Raw genomic sequence first — 19,493 nt, forward strand, 5'->3', positions numbered from 1 at the left:
CCCTATATGTTTTAAGTTAGAGACAGGTGATGGGTGTGAAAGAATCCATCGGGGCTTTATGTACCACTGTGACTCAAAGGCAGGTGTGTGCCCCAATAAACAGCAAATGCACTGGCCCTTTCTGCAAGGCAAGCTATCTGCTTGTCATTCCATTCCCTGCAAGGGCCAAGAATTGTGCTTCTCCAAACCCTGAACAAATTACAACTTTTCCAAACCATATTGCCACGCCTACGGAGTGAAGATTGGGTTTATTCGCTGGCCCTTGTGCAAGTGGCACTTCCTGTGTGGTTTCCTAGGTAGTAGCCAGAGCCAGGCACAATTTGGTAGCTATCATGCACTGATCTACTCGGAGATCCCCAGCTGTTGCAAAATACGGTAGGCGAGCATGGGAACAACCAAGGGGCATTCTTGGGAGGGGTTGCTGGGTGTAGTATCCGTGGGGCTGGGCAGCGATTAGGATTGCCTAGGTGTTTGGAGGGGAGGAGCTCTGAGCCAGGCGTGAAATCAAACAGCAGGGAAGCGTGGCAGAGTGAAATGTAAGTTCTGCAACTCTTTAAATAGGAGGCTGGAAATCAAACCTGCCTTGTCTGCTATCAAGGGATCCGGGCAAGATCAGCGGGGCGCGGAAGGAGGGGGGGAACGAGTAGCGATAACAGGGGGGGCTCTGTCTCAGTATGGGGCAAGGCAGGCGGGAGCCCGGACAGGATCTGTGCACGGCGGGAGTTTCTGGAGGGCTGCAGGCGCTGGGGGAGCGAAGCTGGGGGGGGGGGCTAGAGGAGAGACCTATGAACGCCCCCGAAACTGCCGCGAAGAGGAGAAGCTGCGCGGGAGGAGAGAGGGCGGTGACGGGACCCGGGGGGAGGAGACTCCGGGGGAAGGCAGGTGGAGGTGCCGGAGAGGGAGGCGCTCAGTGGGATGGGGTGGTAGGTACCCAAGGGACCCTGCAGGGCGAGTCTGAAGAGCATCGGTTCCCGGAGCAAGGCGCTGGGCGGGCGCGCTGGGGCTCGGGCGGGGTAAGTGGAGGCGGCCGGGCTCAGGGGGAGCCCTGGGCCGGCGTGGGGGCGGGAGCAGCAGCAGCTGGCATGGGGAGTCCCTTGCTCCCTCCAGGATCTAGCGCGCATGGAGGGGGGGGGAAGCGCTGCCCCAAGATAGTGCAGGCTGGCAGGGGTTGCGGAGCGCTATTGAAAGGGGAGGACACAGATTTTCCCCCCCCCCCCAGCGCCTGACCCTCTTCTTCCTTTCTCAGGGCCCTCCCCCAGCAGCCTGGCCCCAAAGCCGAGTGAGCCGCGTCGTGAGCTGGGGCAGAGCGCCCCTCAGGTGTGTGTGGACCAGCCAGAAAGTGATTGGGCCATGGCAGGGGCGGACCCTCGGCTCTGCGGCCGAGGGGTGGGGTCCTGTGTGCAGTCTGGCCTGAGCTGGGTACTTCTGGGGCCTGGAAACTAACCACCTGGGGGATGCAGGGAGCAGGTACCCTGACAGCAGAGAACTTCCATCCTGACCTGCAGTGCTCTCCAGCTCCTCACCCAGCGCTGCATGCAGCTCCGCCAATGCCCCTGGGTCTGGACCTGCAGCCATCCCCTGTGGCCAGTGCTGGCCCCTCCTGCAGCTCCGCCAATGCCCCTGGGTCCAGACCTGCACCCGGCCCCTATGTCCAGTGCTGGCCACTCCCACAGGTCCACCAATGCCCCTTGCTTCCAATCTGCAGCAACCTTCTCCACAGCTCCATTGCAGGGCCCCTCATACAGATCTGTCAGGGTTGCCTATGTCTGGCCTGCAGTCCCCACCCAGCTCTATGATGCACCCAGTCCTGAGAGCTGGCTTCCTTTTAGATGATGATCCCTGTGGCTGAGACGACTTTGCCTCTGCAGTCAGCACTTTGGGGAAGACAAGCCCCTAAATTCTTATGCCATTCACCAGTCACGCATGGGATCTGTTTAGGGATGAAGATGTGGTGGGCTGCCCTGAAAATAATGGCAGAGACTAGCATAGAAACCCAGCTAACTCGACCTGTCTCCTAAGAGGAAAGATCTGTGCTTCTGCTGGTGACTGGCTTGACAGGAGCTTTCCAATCCTATCCTATAGCAAATATAGGCTTGGGGTGGGGCACATCTAGTGCTTCACTTATATTGGTGTTTGTCTAGTAGTAGGTTAAAGGGCACTTCCTTCTAGGTCATGTGACTGTAGTGTAGTAAGACTGAGGCAGGTGAATGGCATGTTCTTTTTCATCAGTGGAAAGTGTATGCTTTGTTCTGTGGGAAGTAGGACTGGTTTTTCTCCATTCAGTGGTAGGATACTTTGTAAAAACTGCCTGCTTGAGTGAGGAACAGCTTAGTTGTTCGATGCTTATTGATGGGAGTTCTGTTATCCTTCCCAACTCTGAAGGGTGCAATTAAGGTGCAAGCTGTAGGCATGAGTAATATCCTGCCTTGATAAGCTGTATTCCGTGTAGACTTCATTTTAATTTACAGTATAAAAGAGATTGAAATTTCAAAGCTGAAACTCAGTTGTACCGACTCATCAGAACCAGAAGGCATCTATGGGGTGACTTTGAATAACATGTCATGCTTTCTTTCCGAGGGTCTCAAACCCTAACTTTGCCTCACAGCAGCTTGGTGAGGTAGGTGAAACCTGTATTATAATCATTTTACAGATGATCCAAACCAGGTGAGTTAGAAGCAGAGCTAGGAATGGAACTCACAAATCCTGGCTCACAATCCCATGTTCAAGATACTAGACCACACTTCAAGGAGACCTTCCTCATTAGGATTAAGAGAAAGTTCTGTCCTTGGGTCACCCCGTAAATGAAGTTATCTGTATTTTGGATTTGTTTGTTCTGGGATGAGTTAGCTGCTGTGTGATATTAGTTGTGATTGAACACTGGGGTATGCAGTATTATGGTCTAATGCTCTCCATAAAGTGGTGGTCTTACACTGAAGGAATTTTTGATTCAGTGTGACACAAGGACTCCTCATTGTTTTTGCTGATACAGACTAACACGGCTACCACTCTAAAACCTATAGCTTGACATATTTAAGCTCTGGCCTCCATTAGATGTGGGCTTTAATATGGTCTGTCAAGGGTATGAGTTGCTTAGTTGCTGTATCTATTCGCCTCCTCCCAAACTCTCCCGCTGTTCTGTGTTCTGTTTTGGAAGCAAATGGGTCTTTAGCTGCTTGGAAATGACCAGTTACCCAGCACAGCTGGTATCTAATTGCATTCCAGAGCTGGGAATTCTAACTCGGCACTATGCAGAGGTTTTTGTTTTTAATGAGTGTTGTTATAAACTGTTAATTAAGTCCTACAACAGCAGTAATCTCAGCAGGATTGAAGGCTATGTAATCATAGCTATTCCTGATTGTCGCTCCTACTCCTTTTCAGCCTGGGCTAGGAAAGCTAATAAAACCTATTGATAACAACATTTTCCATCAGCTGGCTAAGATCAAAGCCAGAGAGCAGCTGATGTGCCAGTGTGCAGCTGCTAAGACTAGGCAATTTGGCCTAAATCTCCTGCCCAAGCCATTTGATTGGGCCTCCGGCTGTGTGGTACAAGTTTGGGGTAGGGAGGAGTCATATCCTAACAGGGCAGCCAGAGGGGTTCAGTTCCACACAGTTTGGGGGGGAGAATAGGGAAAGGGCCAAGAAATGATGTATGCTTTGTGGGGTGGTAGAGAAATCTTTCCTGTTAAAGAGGGGGAGCAGAAATTTACAATAGACTCCAATGAGGGCTGGATACAAGGGAGAGTTGGCCTGATGCCTCAGGGGCACATATTAGTATCTCCACAGAGCTCAGCTCGTGCTCCACAGCCTGTGGCACTAAATATCACATTGCCATTTCAGCCTGTTGTTGGATGAAACGTCTGAGGCAGGGGCCTCCTGTGGCTTCCATTTGGCTCCATGGCCTGGTCCAGCCTTCAGTTTAGGAAAGAAAAGTTGGAAGTGAGTGAATGGAACTAAGAACTTGACACAGTGGATGAAGATGGGGGCTGGCCTGTGGTGATGGAGTTGGGACTAGAGGCCTGTCTGCTTTGGAGATTTGCCCTGATTCAAGCAATGGATAGCGAGGCACTCAGGGGGTTGCTTCAGTGCAGGCCCCCAGGGCAGACTAAAAGCTGCCACTTGCACTGGGTATTTCAGTCCTGAGGCGCAGTCTGCTAATTGTGTCAAATCAGTTGTGGGGTGTGTGCAGATGGTTAGTAGGATGAGACCAAACACATTTTACTTATAACCGAAACTAACCCCAAAGGGTTGAAAAGGCCACTGGCATTTATAAAAAGAAAAGGAGTACTTGTGGCACCTTAGAGGCTAACAAAACTGGCATTTATGTAGGCCTTAATTATTTTACTGATGCTGGGTGCTGGAGTAAGTGCTGTAGCCTCTGAAAGTGTGATTCTGCTCTAAGTATATGTTAAAATAAGGGAAGGGGGGGAGGTTGCCATTGTTGTCACGTGTCAATGATTGATTCCAAATCTTTTTTTCTCATCTCATAAGTGAAAAATGCCTCCTTCCCTTCCCCCTCCCCAAGTCCCTTCACTACCAGCCCAATGAACCCAAGATCTGACAGTCTTACCCAGATCACTTTGACATCTGGCAGGCTGGGTTCTTTCCTTCTCCCCCATCCTTGCCCATGATGCAGATAATACAGGTCCAGCTCTGCTCCATTACTCCTCTGCAGCCATACTTCACCTATGCACCTGTGACGAAGACTAATTGGGGCAGTGGAGGTTGCAAAGATGTGAGTGCAGGATGTGATCTGCATAATGTTTGTTAAAGGAGGTGATTCATGAGCAGGAAATAACCCAGCTGGACTGCCTGGTCCTTGGATGAGTTTGTGATACTGGCTGTTAGAAAAATACCTCCTTCCTCTTGTAAAGTGATCAGATTTGATTGAGATACAAGTATGGAGCCCCTCCAGGCCATTTTGAGAGTTGTTTTTCAGAGTAAAACCACATCTGGAGTTTGGCACACTTCCATCAGAGCTAATCTCCTTTTTTTTTTTTTGTCCATATGTTAATTGCCCTCATATCTACAGCTTTGCCTCCCAAATGTTCTTGTGTATTTGGAGGATTGGGAGGGCATGTTGTGTTGTCTTGGGGCCTGACAGCAACATTTTCCTTTCCTATTTTCTTAAGAGTCTTGTTCTGTTCTGTGTCTTCTCCAGGCCGCTCATGGTGCTGTTCCTTCCCTGCTTTCTGGGGAGATGCATCTCTCTTGAATAATTGTGTTATCAGAGTGAGACATCTTGGCTTTTAATAAGAAGCTTTAGAAGTTTTTCTCACTCTCCCTAAGAGTCTGATGAGCCATGATGGAAGGTGCACCCAAGTGTTCTGTATTATGGTGCTCTTCAAATTGAACTGTAGAACTCTCTGCATTTGTACGGCCCTATATGAGTGCCCCATCATCAATTGGGAAGGAGTCTATTATCCTGAAAGGTCTCTGGGCCTGAGCCAAAGCCAATGGGAAGACTCCCACTGACTTTATTGATCCAGAGTCAACTAAAGAGCAGAATCCAAGAAGCTGAGTGTTTGGAGAGCAGGCAGGAAGATGGAGGCCCAGATTCTCAGAAGTATTTAGACTCCTACCTTCCATTGATTTCAATGGAAGGTAGAGCCTAAATACCTTGAGGATCTGGGCCAAAGTGCCTAGGGTCAGTTGGCCTTAAAGATGGCTTCCTCTTTAGTTTTGGAGAGTTGAGGGTTTTTTCTCACCTGTGAGCATGCGACTCTGTGACCAAAATCAAAACGCTATAGAGCTGCCCTGAGACTCTCTACTGGTGTGCAGTTTTCAAATAAATAGGCAGAAACTCGCCAGTACAACTGGTGGAGCAGGAACTCCCTGTGTGTCTCAAGACTGCTTTTAGAATCCTTACGTACCTGGCAAAGCTCTGAACATCGTGCTTGGTGGAGCTCAGGCTGTCCATTCAGATTCCCAGCAGGCGTTGGGTTGCGAAATGGTTTTGCATCCCGTATGGCCTTCCTGCCTCAGACATGTGTTCACATAAAGGGGTGGGAGCTGTTCCTGAGCTGCTTAGGGGAGAGAATCTGTGTAGACTGTCATTCTTGCTCTGTATTTGTACCACGCTTAGCATGCTGGGGTCCTGGCCCTTGAATGGGGCTCCTAGGTACTACAATACATAAATCACAGCCTTCATGGGCAAGTCTTCTGGGTCGAGATATCTACAGTGCATCTCCTGCTTTGACTCACTGCACATAGAAGAAACAGGACTAGATAGTAATATGGCTCTCTTGCTTCCTGTGTCATCACAACCTACTGGCTATACCAATGCCTCATAGATTAGGTGCTAAGGCTTTCCCTCCCTGTGTTAGAATATTGTCTGCATTTGGATTGCTTCATAAAACTGCTTCACTCCTTCCCAGAGGACGCAGGAGGGGTTGGACCCAGCCTGGCCGCCACCAGCTGTCCAAGCACTAACGCACAGCTACTGTACCAGGCTGTTCCAGGGCTGATCACAAAGCAAATAAGGAAGGGCATAGCTATTAAAAACCAAAGAAAATCTTGACTCCCTCCTTCACATTTCCACGAATCCTGTGCTATCTGTGCCATCCTGTTAATGTTTATATGGCGGGGTCTCTGGTGTATCAGTTTGTCCAAAGGACAGCTCCCTGCTCTCCCTTGAATCTGGGGGCTAGAAATGAGCTGTGAATCCAACAATGTTTTTGTTACACAGAGAAAGCTGGCAGTCAGGTGACTGCTTGGTAACTCGATCTTCTCCTTCACTCCACCTATCTGTTTCTTTCTCTTCTTTCCTTCTCCCAGGTACAGATGTTCTGGGGGTGAACTCTGAGCCCTTGCCAACGTGAGTGGCAACACCGCCTGCAATTGGGACCTCTCGACTTGCAAGTAAATTCTTCTCACCCAGCCCTTCCCCTCTCAATGGTGGGGGAAGAGATATTTTTAGTCACTGGTGCATGTGGCTGTTGGCTTGACACCGTCTGAATTTCCTCTCCTGCAAGGTAGGAATTGTGCGGGGAGCGGAAAAGGGGGTTGCATGGAGAATTCTTTCTTTTAACATTATTTAAATAGTTATTAATAGCGGGGATCAACCTCTAACATGGATCTTTTCTCCCACAAGCCTGTGGGAGTTTTGGCTTCTGGGTTTGCTTCAGGGAGATGCAGTTAATTAATGGAGAAAAGGAGAAATCTATTAGTTTATCCATTTATGGGAGAAACTTGTTAAAGACTCTTTTCAAATCCAAGTGTTGTTAAACTATTTGGATTCCTGGAATACAAGGTGCTACACAAGCAGTTTAGCTGAAGAAATGAAAGGCCAAAGATGGCAGCTGGGGTGTCTGGAGGCCTTTGGGTCTGAGGCCACCCATCAAAAGAAGTGTATTGTGAGGTCGGTCCTCTCTGTTCCCAGACATAGGGGACATGGTGCCCAGAATGTTGTTTGCTCTGGAAATACTTTGTTCTTTGCCTTTATGAGGTCTGGCTTGGGAAGGGGAAGCCTGCCAGACACTGACCTGACTCTATTGTGGTGATTGGTGGTGGAGATTTCCTAAAGGGCTGATTGGCCCCAGCTGGGTTGCAGGACTCTAGTCTTGAGAGATTTCTGCTATGCTCCAGGGTTGGCAAAATAGAATTTTTACATGCATCCCAAAGTGCTTGACAAGCTATGAGATGCAGCACCACTGAAATGCAGCTGGCTCTGGGTTGGAGGACATTGGTACACTGACCACACAGCTAGATACAACAGCTATTTTAAGTGTTAAAAATGAGACATGGATTCCAGTTTGATCTTGGATACATAAACACAGCGGGAATTGCAGCCAAGGGTAGAATCAAGGTGCCCTTTGTATCTTAGAACCATAGTGGAATAAGGCCACTTTGCTTTCCCTGAAGTTTTTTTGTGTGTCATCTGGCCCTGAGATTGCTGTCTTGAAACCATCTGAGATGGGCAGAGATCAAACAGAGAACTCATGTCGGCTCCCTGATCTTCTGTGCCCTCTGAAATTTGCGGGAAATGGTGGGTAATTTGCCAGAGATTCCTGTTCTTATATCCTACCATTAAATGATTGTAGCTTTTATTCTTGCTTGGCTTGTGGCTCTGGGAACCATGGGCAGTGCCAGTCCTTTGGCTTCTAGGGTAGCACCAGTGTTCGCTCCTGGCGCTAGACCACCGAGGAGAATGGGGGCCAAAATTTCAGGCAGCCACAAGTCTTTCATGCTGCTAGTCCATTCCCAAGGCAACAGTGATGTGTGCACAGCATGTCAGCAGGAATTTCTGCCTGGGCAATCGGTGCCTTGGTGATTTATTGGCAAGGTTCTACCTCTGTCTCTGAGTGGGAAACGGTTTGAGGTTCTATTGATTGACTGAGACAGGTCATTGCTCCCTCCCTTAAATCGCTGATTCTGACCGGCAAGGGAAACTGATCATAGGGGACCCTGAGCAGCAGGTCAGAGACTAATTCACCTGGGCACAGGTGCAAGGAGACCTTTTTCCTTCCCTAAAGTGTGACAAGCCCCTGGCAGGACAGCCCAGGGAAGAGTAGGAGGAAAGACCAGGAAGTGTGTGCATGAAGCAGGGATGGACAGACAGGGAACCAAGCTGACTCTGTGTACAAGAGGCTCCGCTCCTGACGGTGGCTCTGCTGAGCTTGTGGGGGGTTTTGGGCATCATCCCCGGTAGAAGCGAAGAAGCAGATGATGTAGTGATTGGTTGGTTTTTAAGAGACTCTTGAGTGATGGTGGGTGACCTTCCCTATTGGATAAGAACCCAAAAGCTGCTGCTTCTTTGGGCTATGTGGCCTGTGCAATGGGCCTGGCAGTCTGATGGGAACGAGTTTTCTCGTAAGAGCCCTGTGATGCCCATGAGAGTCTGGCTGGAAGTACCCAGGGAACTGCCTTGTGGGCAATATTTACTCCTTCCTGTGGGCAGAGCCCAGGAAAGAGGCTTCCAGAGTTTCTTGTGCATTTCAGTAAATCCCTGCTTCAAGAGGAAGGCTACTGGGAAAAGGTTCTAATGTTAGCCGAGACCTTGATCTGACAAAGGATGTCAGGGATAAAAACATCTGTTCATCTGCCCCATCTGCTGAGTATTTCCCTTTGTGCTTCCCTTGCTGTTTTCCTCTCTCCTCTCCTTGTGCTTACCCCACTCCTGGTATTTCTCCTCCTCCCACTGCTCTACCTTTGCTCATTGCCCCCTCTCTGTCTGCGTCTTTGTTCTCTAATCACCTTCCTTGTTGTATTTACCTTTGCTCTCTCCTGTCTGCCAGATGAGCAACACCACACACACCAGCATGTCCGCTTCCACTGAAGGTGATGTAGGCGTGACCAGCATGGCTGGTAGCACGCTGCAGACCAGGATCGTCCTTCTGACAGACTCCAGCCATCTCTCCCCTAAAGACAACTCCCCACTGAGGACCCTCCAGAACTACTCCCAAGATGGCCAGCAAATTTTCCTGACCACTTCAGCAGCGCAGGTGATCTCCGGAATCTTCGTGTGGTCGGCACTGATTCTCACTATCCACCAGGTAAAGGCAGGGCTCTGTAGGGAGAGGGGTGTTCCCCTGGACCTGGGTGTGTGCACACATGGGGATGGGGGAGGTAGGGCAAGGGGAGCTGCTCGGGACCTCAGCTGAATCTCGGGATTCTTGAATGCCTCCATGCCTGAGCTAGTTACAGACTCTTTCCTTGTCTCTAACTGCTTCCCTTACTTACAGCCAAGCATCTCCGTCTCCTGGCTATGGCCTCCCACCTATTATAGTGTCTACAGCAGGTGCCTCTGCCAATTTCAAACCAGCATGTTACAAGGAGGGATGAGTCCAGCCTTTTCAAATCTGGTGCTAACAGCTTGGTAGAGCAGACTTTGTCCTTCAGTTCCCCTGAGTGGCTGCCTGCACGCCCTTCTTAGCTGTGTTTAGCTAAAGTGCTTACCCCAGAGGGAAGCTGTAACAGTTCCTAGAGCGTCAGCAGTTCTGAGGTTATGGGAGTGTCCTCCATTCTCCTTTCTGGGGAGCCTGGATTTCCTAATGTCCCCATTCCCCACTTAACAACACATGACACCTGCTGTCTGAGGCCATGTGTCCTCTGTGTCCACATGTGTCCACTGAAATATTTGTCCCCAGAGCCCAATTCTTGGTATGTAGGTGTAAATCTGGAGTAACTCCACTGAAATCAGTAGAATTACTCCAGATTTACACTGGTGTGGCTGAAAGCAGAATGTGGCCCAGCGTTAGTATTCATATGGCAGTTAATTCCTGGGCCAAGTGGTGCAATGGGGTAGACACACTGACTTCACCCCGCAGACCCAAATTTAAAATTGGTTGGGGTCACATATGAAATGAGTTATTTGATCTCAGCCCACTTGTTTCGTGGTGTGGAATTACCCCTCTTTCCCCCCCCCCCCCCCCCCCCCCCCGTATCAGCAAAGTTCTTGTACTCTTGGTAATTGCTGCTTAGGAGTCCCAAGCTGAAATAGTAGGAGATGTGGGTGGGTGAGATTCTGTGGCCTGCGTTGTGCAGGAGGTCAGACTAGATGATCAGAATGGTCCCTTCTGACCTTAGTATCTATGAATCTATGTGCTCCAACCCTAATCTTCTATATTCCATGTGACAGGTCAGGTCTAAATCGCATTGGCGAAGCTGTAGAGGAACTGGGACTGGAATAGCAGGGTGCTTGGTGGTAGGACTGAGGTGTGGGCAGTACTTTGGCTAGAGGCATAAAAGCTCCACACAATGCGATTAATTCTCCCACACTTGCTCCCTGCAGGAATGCTAGTCTCTGATTTCCTCTGCATAATGTCTTGGCAGCATGTGTTATGTGCTTCCTGCAGGTTGCAAGGACCATGTGGTGGCGGGTGGAGTCTGGCAGGGTATCTGGATGGATTCTGATTCAGGTGTCAAGAGATCTCACTGTAGCTGTGTTTCAGGGAGCAAAAAGTGGACAGGAGGGAAATGAAGACTGGAAAACCACATAGGGATGCTCCTTTCTGCACCCACAAAGCAGAGGCCTGATGGCTGTTGCCACATCTGCTTTTAGGCTTCTCTTCATCAGGTTTCTCTTATGGTCCTAATGTCGCTACATTGCCTGGACTCTCTTCCTTTCTCCAGATCTACATGCACCTGAGGAACTACACTATTCCTAATGAGCAGCGCTATATCATCCGCATCCTCTTCATTGTGCCTATCTACGCCTTTGACTCCTGGCTCAGCCTCCTCCTCATTGGAAGTCACCAGTATTATGTGTACTTCAACTCTGTGCGTGACTGCTATGAAGGTGAGCAAGGCGGGGTGGCATCTATGGTACAGGTTGGGAGGAGAATGGTGCAGGAGGAACCTGTGATGGAGGGCACAAGGGTTTTGTCTGTCTCTCCCCTCCAGTGGAAACTAGGCAAAATGGAACATCAGCGTGACTTGGCATCTCCCCCTCCACCCCACCCACAAATCAGATCAGTGTTTCAGGGTCCAAGAGGGAACCCAGGGAGAGTTTTCAGGTTGCCTGATAGTAACTCTTGAGTTTGTTGTCACAGAGACCAATGGAAACGATCAACACCCACTCCTCTCCCTGTCACCAAAGCTGGTACTGAATGGAGATGGGCCCCCTAAGCTGCAGTGAGGCACTGGAGAAGGCTCTTGCGAGTCAGGGTGGGGAGATTAATGTCCCTGGTAAAATTCCATACCAAACTGAAGGGGAGGGTTGAGGTAACTACTTACCTCTGGAGTTCCACTTGGGGCAGCTAGCAGTACCTTGCCAGAGATGGCTAAGAGCAAAACAGAATAAAACAGCCATCGGCTCCATTATCCCTGTGGCCAAATACTTCTGAAGAACAGAATTTTTGTCTCTGGATTGTGCCAGGTTTCATCAAACAGCAAATATTTCCAATCCTTTTCCAAGGATGGATACTGCCAGCCGCCCCCCTTCATGCCAAATCCCAGAGATCAGACTCCCTGCTATGCAATCAATACGCTCAGAATATGTCAAGAGCAAAGTCTGTGTTTCCAGCAGTTTAATAGATGTTTGCCTGGGGGTGGGAGGGCTCTGCCTCCCTCTTGAGTGATCAGTTTCAACAGGACTATACTGTGCAGTCTCTCCCAGGCTAGCTGATTGCCTGATTAGATGAGCTACTAGGGTCTTTCTCATCTGCAACCTCTGAGATACCCAGTCACGCTGCATGTGCTTGTTAGCTGGCTAGCTCTGCTAGGGGAGGGGGTTTGAAGTTTTTAAGTTGCTTGGACCACTGGGAGTGATGATAAATGGTGCTGCTGGACTTACGGGCTTTGGGGGTTTTGTGTATGATAATTTAAATACAACGGCACCCGGTGTCAATGAACAGGCACCATCTTTTAGCATTTGCATGCATCTAAATAAAATCAAATCCCAGGCGGAGAGAACTCCGTGGGAATCCAGCCAGGAAGCAAAAAGGCCTATGAACAGGGACCCATCACACCTCGCAGAGCTATAGCTAGTCTGCAAACTCAGAAAACACAGCACTGTCTATCCATGTTGTATTGGGACGGAATTTTTTTTTTTAATGCCACCATTTGTGGCAGAAATGCAATATTTTTAAAATGAAGGTTTGAGTCGTTGAGAAACGGATGGACTCAGCCAAGAAGTAGGTGACACTGGGTCACTTTGAGCCCTAAGCCCACTGGAGTTTAAGTTATTGTTTGGTTGACACCATTGCGTTTTATGCTGTTTGGAGTAAGAGTCTGAAGGCGAAAGGGGAAAAATACCAAATTGGGTTTGTTAATGAAACTTAATTCAACTAGCTCAAGCTGCCAAGAAAATGAGCTGATTACAGGTCAGACTAGTCCAGGAAGCTCCACCCACAGAGTTCTCCCACTGCGATTGTTACATCATCAGGAGGAGTCAGGGAGAGTTTGTTCTCAGAAGGCAGGACATGGTTAACTACCAGAAAGTAACTAATAATACTAATGTGTAGCATGTACGTAGCTCTTCCATGAGTACCTCCCTGCCTCGTCAATCCACTGCTCACATGCCCATCTTTGTCTTGTCAGCATTTGTAATCTACAGCTTCCTGAGCCTTTGCTTTGAGTACCTTGGAGGGGAGAGCACCATCATGTCTGAGATCCGGGGGAAGCCCATCGCGTAAGTCAGAGTCCCTATCACGTTCTTTGGGCCCCTTCACTGGCTTTCTCTCTAGGGCCGACATCACCAATTCTCATTGTGTTCTGATTCTAGGTCCAGTTGCCTTTATGGGACCTGCTGTCTGCAAGGAATGTCCTATTCCATTGGGTTCCTCAGATTCTGCAAGCAGGTTGGTTTCTGGCCTGGACTGTTTAGCTCATATTATGTAGGTTAAGGCTAAATGAGAGCCCTGGTCCATCAAATTGTAAGGGTCTTTCTGGGCAGGCTGTTCTTCCCTGCTGTCTTCTGGAGGCGTTCATGCTTCCCTCCTGCTCCTGAGTTTTTGAGTTTTCCTCCAAAGTGAGGTAGTGCATCCAGCCCATTAGGCACCAAGCCATCAGCAGTCAGCTGTGCTTGGTGTCATGTGCTCTGCCTCTTGACTCATTGCTGAGTCAGGGTCCCCTCCCACTGGGGTGCCTAGATCCTGTTTTAGTCCTCCCAGTCTCCTTTAGCTATTGGTACTGATTACCCAAGGCACCTACAACCAGGCAAGTTTTGGCACGTATCTGTGCAGGTGCTGTCCTGGGCTGGAGGGAGGGTAACTTCAGTTATGTATCCTAAATGGGTTTGCTGCTACATGGGGCTACAGCCCTGCTTCCTTACTGCGCTGCTCATGAATGAGCCCAGGGGGAAGCTCCTGGGGGTTTGATGAGGGGCAGGCTTTAGTTGATAGGACTGGATTTCTCGGCACAGGAAGGCCACAGAAAGACCTGGCAGGTGGGGGTGGTGATTGGTTGGGTTGGAGAACTTCACAGGGATGCCAGGGAAGGCTGGATGCATGTGGGGGAAGGGATCCTGCCAGTAAGGTGCACTGTGGCTGCAGACATGCCACTTGCTAAGGGCTGGTCTATTTCACGCCATATCACCGGCCACCCTTGCTAGTGGTGTAAGTGTTTTGCTCCCTATCTGAAGAGAGGGAGGAATTGCTCTCTTTCTTTCTTTCTCCCCGAATGTCAGAGCTCCTTGCCCTCCATCCTGGAGGTGGCGGGGGGCCAGTACACACTCAATTCCTTTCTCTTGGGATCAGGTGGAGTGGGAATGTGTGTACTGAGGTCCCAGCAGCTCTTGGGAGAACAGCGAGTGCCTCCAGTGGGAGCGTGGTGGGATCTCTCTTGAACACAGAGCTGGAAATAGCATGGCGTCTTTTCCTCTCTTGCTGCAGGCGACGCTGCAGTTCTGCATTGTGAAGCCCCTCATGGCGATCCTCACCATTGTCCTGCAGGCATTTGGGAAATACCATGATGGTGACTTCAAGTGAGAATGCGAGGACGATGGGACAGCCCATTGCCCCGGGCTGAGATGGCTGCATCAGTCCTCTCCTCTAAGAATGGGCAAAGGCATTTCCCCTCCCCCTCCCAAATCCCCAGGGCACTTTCTCTCAAAGGGGGCTGCTCTGGGAGTGGTGGGGACAAGAAAACCAGATATGGGGAAATTAAATGCTCTTCCTTGGGGCTGCTGGATCAGCACCGTGCTGTACTGGGGACTCCCTCTCCGCTCTTCCATTGAGCTCTTCCTAGCACAGCGAATGCTCAAGGGGGTTGCGGTCTATGGTAATCTTAACTCCCAGGAGCAACAGGGCCCAGACAAGCCTTGGAATGGGGAGAGATGGGCTGTTGCCCTTTCCTGTGTGTGAACTTGAAATGGTATGACCAAGAGCTCTAAGCCCTGTGATTGTAACCATGGCCATGGGTTGGGGGGGCGTGTACTGGGGTGAGGAGGGCTTTGCATGCCTTCCATAGATGTGCAATAGGAGGCGAGGCCTCAGAATCAAGGGAAGATTTTTATGCTGTTAATCCAGATACACAAACGTGGGCCTCTCCCATCCTTCCTTTAACTCCCGGACTAGACTGTGGCTGGCTTCCACCCACTGTATTTGTTCTAGCTGTGCACTTTAATTTTTGGACCAAGATCTTTCTGGACCTTTAACCTCCCATCCTGCTACCAAGGAGCCCTTAGCCTAGTGAGCCACCATGGTAGCAATTTCCTGTGTTTCTGTATGCTATTTGTCACCCAGCCAAACACAGCCCCTTGCAATAGGGCTGCAGGTGCCTTTATCCAAAGCGTGGAGGAGATGCTGCAGCTGGAGAGACTAAGTTCCAGTATGTAACACTCCCTCATGATCTGGTTCTCCGTAGGCTCCAGGTAGCCTCTGTGTCACAGATAAGGAGTGGCTGCAGCTTGTTCCTGGCGACCTGCCAGTGTGATCTGTGGTTGGGCGTAGTTCCAGCAGCCCAGCTCAGTAACTCCCTCTCTTCAGCATTCACAGTGGATACCTCTACATCACCATTATCTACAACTTCTCTGTCAGCATGGCCCTCTACGCGCTCTTCCTCTTCTACTTTGCCACCCTGGAGCTCCTGCGCCCTTTTGAGCCAGTACTCAAGTTCCTCACCATCAAGGCCATCGTCTTCCTCTCCTTCTGGCAAGGTGGGTCCTAGGGCTTGGGGTTTCCAGGAGGACGGCCCTTCTTCTCTCCCAGCACCTGATCCCTCCACCCAATGAGTTGGGAGGCAGCGGAAGGACCCATGGTAGCTGTACAACCTACTGGACACCAGAACTGACCCCCTCTCTGCGTCTCTTTACAGGGATGCTGCTGGCCATCTTGGAGAAGTGTGGGGTGATCCCTGAGGTCCAAATCATTGATGGGAAGGAGGTGGGAGCTGGGACAGTAGCTGCCGGCTACCAGAACTTCATAATCTGCATTGAGATGCTATTTGCCGCCATTGCTCTGCGCTATGCCTTTACCTGCCAGGTATACAGAGAGAAGAAGGAAAACTCAACAGGTAACTACCCTCTGAAGCCATCCTCCCTACACTTTAGGGGCCCCAGGCACATAAGCAATGTGGGGATCCTGTTCTCAGTTGAACAGTAAAGAGCCTTAAAAGCCACTTGGCTCTCTGCTGTTAAATCCTCCCTTTAGACTCTTTTCCCCATGATGCCTTCAGGCAGTGCTAATGGCTGGGAAGAGCCCTCTCGGGAGGGATTGCTGGGACAGAGGATTGCTAATATTACAGATAATGTTGTCGGGAAACACCCGGTGTCAAAAAGGATTCAAAATCATCAAGTTGTGCCTGGAGCTGACCTCTTGAAATGTGTCATGGAGTTCCTCTCCCATTCCCTCTTGCTGCTTGTCGTCCTGGCTTCTTGCCTTGAACTAGGCTGCCTGATCTTGCGTTATGAAGACATGGTTGCTGCTCACAATGGAGCCCTGATATGGAGTGTGGCCCCTGAGTGCTGCTGTAATAATGACAGTTGCTCTCTGTAATAGCCCACCAGCGTGGATGAAATATCCCTTATAAAAAGGGATGCTATCTCCTGCCAAGCCCCAAACTCCACTTTAAATCCCATGACTGGCCTCTGTCTCCAGAGATGGGAATGTTGCAGTTACTACACTGGGTGCCCATGGGAACAGAGAAGCCTTGTGTTACTCCAATAAGGACCGGCATTGCTGCTCAAGGAGTAGCATAGCCTCAGAAGACTTCCCATCCAGCCTTTGCTGCTGGAGCAGGGCCTCTGTGGTGTAGGTGGCAGTGGTTTCAAGGAGTTGTACTCTTTATAATGGGGAGGTATCTGGTTGGTCCTTCGTGTGCTCTGTGGCCTTGAGTCCTTTTCAAACTCCAAAGGCTGAATGTGCAAGAGAGTGAAAAGCGGGGGAGTTGGGGAAGGGGCTAGTTTGGCCTCTTGTTCCTCTCCCCCCAGGAATGGCAAACTAAACCCTTCACCTAAATGGTGTTGTGGGATGTGCATCCTGCAAGGATGGCTTCCCATCTTCCTAGGAAACTTAGAGAAAGATTTACTCTGCTCAGAGCATCCTCTTCTGTCACTGGCTATTGACCTGCCTGTGATCTCTGGGCTCCCGAGAGTCAGAGCAGTTGGCTTGGTGTGGGCAGCATGTAAGGAGATGGATTTTATCCCTTTGTTGGAAAAGGTGTTTCACCCTTTGTATTTGGACCATGCTGTATCTCTGAATGCTGCCCACCTTCTACCTTCCACGTAGGCTGTACTTGCTCATGGCTTGAAGAAAAGCACCAAGCTTTTATTTTTTGCTAGGATTGGAGTATAGAGCAGGGGAGGATATCTCGGTCCACATTTCTAGTTGTCCATTTAATAATGACATGGAACTTTTCTTCTGTGGATGGATTTAGATGGCAATGGATTTAACCCTTTCTGTTTCACGTTACCCACTCACTCATCTCCACTTCTACAAGGGCATATCAAAATGTGTACAGTGTGCTTTGATTGCTGCATGTTGGGACTCCTTTCCTATTGGCCAGAGGTTTTATTACATTGCTAGGCTCAGGACCTCTATGTCTGGTCCCTCCTGCCCTCCCATCTCCCTTGTCTAGCGAGGCACTTCCTTTTAAAAGTGGATCACTCATACAAGTATCTCTGCTTTCAGCAAACGTGGCCCCAATGCAGAGCATCTCTAGTGGGCTGAAGGAGACAATGAGCCCACAGGACATTGTCCAGGATGCTATCCACAACTTCTCCCCCACATACCAGCAGTACACCCAGCAGTCCATGCAGGAGGCGGAGACAAAAGCTCCTGGGCAGATTGGGCACACAGCACCCAAAGCTGATAGGCAAAATAGCAAAAAAAGCAAAACCATTGAGAAGAGAGTGCTGATCCTCTCAGACGATGACCTGTAGGTGAGAGCTGAGAGGACAGCGGCATGGGCGATGTTTAAAACCGCATTGTCCCTGCAATCTGACTGGATCCAAAAGAAAGCAACATATCTGGACCAGAGAAGCCAAGACCAACTGTTGCTTGGAAGGAAAGAAGCAAGAACCAGAGAGGGGTGGGATGCTGAACTGTGCTTGACTTCTGCTGTCCTGTCCCTGCTGATGTTGGAGATTTGGTTCTTCTCTATTCCCATTAGGCCCCTATGGTGGGCCTTCAGTGGTTCGTGTCCACCAACCTGCCCCACTGCCAGTGTTCTGACGCATGACTAGCATCTGTATCGGTGCTGTGGGAATGATGTGACAGGAAGCAACCAGGACTCCTGAGAGTTTCTACCAGTGCTGCAAGATGGAGGCTGGAGTCCAGCTCGTCCTCTCACCGATGAACAAAGGCGAGGAGGGGAAGAGAACTGCTTTGCGTACCATGACTCTGCTCTAGGCCTAAGTAAAAAGATGAATGGCACTCAAGCCCCCGGGGAGAAAGCAGACTGGGAAGTCAGTTGCACATCTCCTCCTGCTCTGACATTTTGTAAGTTACCAAAGTTTATTTTGGTTAAAACTTGAGGGGGTGGAAATCTCAGGAGTCTTGTAGGAGAGGGAGGGAGGGAGGGAGAATGAATGAGCTATTTTCTGGTACCTACCTGCCTAAAATTTAATAATCCCCAAGGAAGGGACTAAAATGAAATTCAACGGCTGCCACCTGTATTGCTTCTGGGAGGGGGAAACCTCTTTATTTGTGTCTTCAAAGGACTATGATCCACTTGGAGTGGATCAAAAATGCCCAATGGATTCCAAAGGGCATATTCAATTTCTTTTCAGGGAATTGAACTGTCACGACTGTGATTGGCAGGGTTGGAATTCACTTACTGGAAACTATTCTTCTTGAAAACATTTGCTGTTAAGCTCCCTTCCTTAAATTTAAGAAACAGCTTTATTTTAATGCCTAGCACTTGGCTTCATCTAGACTGGAGAGAACCAGAACTATTTACAAAAATTAAATACCACAGACCCATCTGTGGGAAGTGTGCGTGCAAACCCCCGCCCAGATCTGCCCTACTGGGGTTACACTGATCACATATCAATCTATTGCTAGGGTCACACGTGCACTTTTATAAAAGAGGCCATGTCCCCTATGTGAATCATAGAATATCAGGGTTGGAAGGGACCTCAGGAGGCCATCTAGCCCTTCTTAAAGCAGTACCAATCCCCACTAAATCATCCCAGCCAGGGCTTTGTCAAGCCTGACCTTAAAAACTTCTAAGGAAGAAGATTCCACCACCTCCCTAGGTAACGCATTCCAGTGTTTCACCACCCTCCTAGTGAAAAAGTTTTTCCTACTATCCAATCTAAACCTCCCTCACTGCAACTTGAGACCATTACTCCTTGTTCTGTCATCTGCTACCACTGAACAGTCTAGATCCATCCTCTTTGGAACCCCCTTTCAGGTAGTTGAAAGCAACTATCAAATCCCCCCTCATTCTTCTCTTCTGCAGACTAAACAATCCCAGTTCCCTCAGCCTCTCCTCATAAGTCACGTGTTCCAGTCCCCTAATCATTTTTGTTGCCCTCCATTGGACTCTTTCCAATTTTTCCACATCGTTCTTGTAGTGTGGGGCCCAAAACTGGACACAGTACTCCAGATGAGGCCTCACCAATGTCGAATAGAGGGGAACGATCACGTCCCTCGATCTGCTGGCAATGCCCC

The 19,493-nt window shown here is 49.6% G+C and overlaps 1 protein-coding gene across 8 annotated transcripts; it reads left to right on the plus strand.

Moving 5' to 3' along the window:
• The first annotated feature begins 343 nt into the window (after window positions 1–343).
• Window positions 344–18,921, plus strand: TMEM184A (transmembrane protein 184A). 8 transcript variants are annotated; one of them, XM_038420646.2, is made up of 10 exons: window positions 344–375; window positions 6,775–6,971; window positions 9,234–9,491; window positions 11,071–11,236; window positions 12,979–13,069; window positions 13,163–13,238; window positions 14,271–14,362; window positions 15,366–15,535; window positions 15,694–15,891; window positions 17,508–18,921. In XM_038420646.2, the coding sequence occupies exons 3-10, from the start codon at window positions 9,234–9,236 to the stop codon at window positions 17,756–17,758; spliced, it is 1,302 nt and encodes a 433-aa protein (XP_038276574.1). In that variant the 5' UTR covers window positions 344–375; window positions 6,775–6,971; the 3' UTR covers window positions 17,759–18,921. The 8 variants fall into 8 exon arrangements, with proteins under 8 accessions (XP_038276574.1, XP_038276570.1, XP_038276572.1 ...); XM_038420642.2 differs by lacking the exon at window positions 344–375 and adding an exon at window positions 448–536; XM_038420644.2 differs by lacking the exon at window positions 344–375 and adding an exon at window positions 884–1,013.
• The last annotated feature ends 572 nt before the right edge of the window (window positions 18,922–19,493 follow it).

The sequence above is a fragment of the Dermochelys coriacea genome, chromosome 10 (assembly GCF_009764565.3).
Source record: "Dermochelys coriacea isolate rDerCor1 chromosome 10, rDerCor1.pri.v4, whole genome shotgun sequence".
Taxonomy (NCBI): domain Eukaryota; kingdom Metazoa; phylum Chordata; order Testudines; family Dermochelyidae; genus Dermochelys; species Dermochelys coriacea.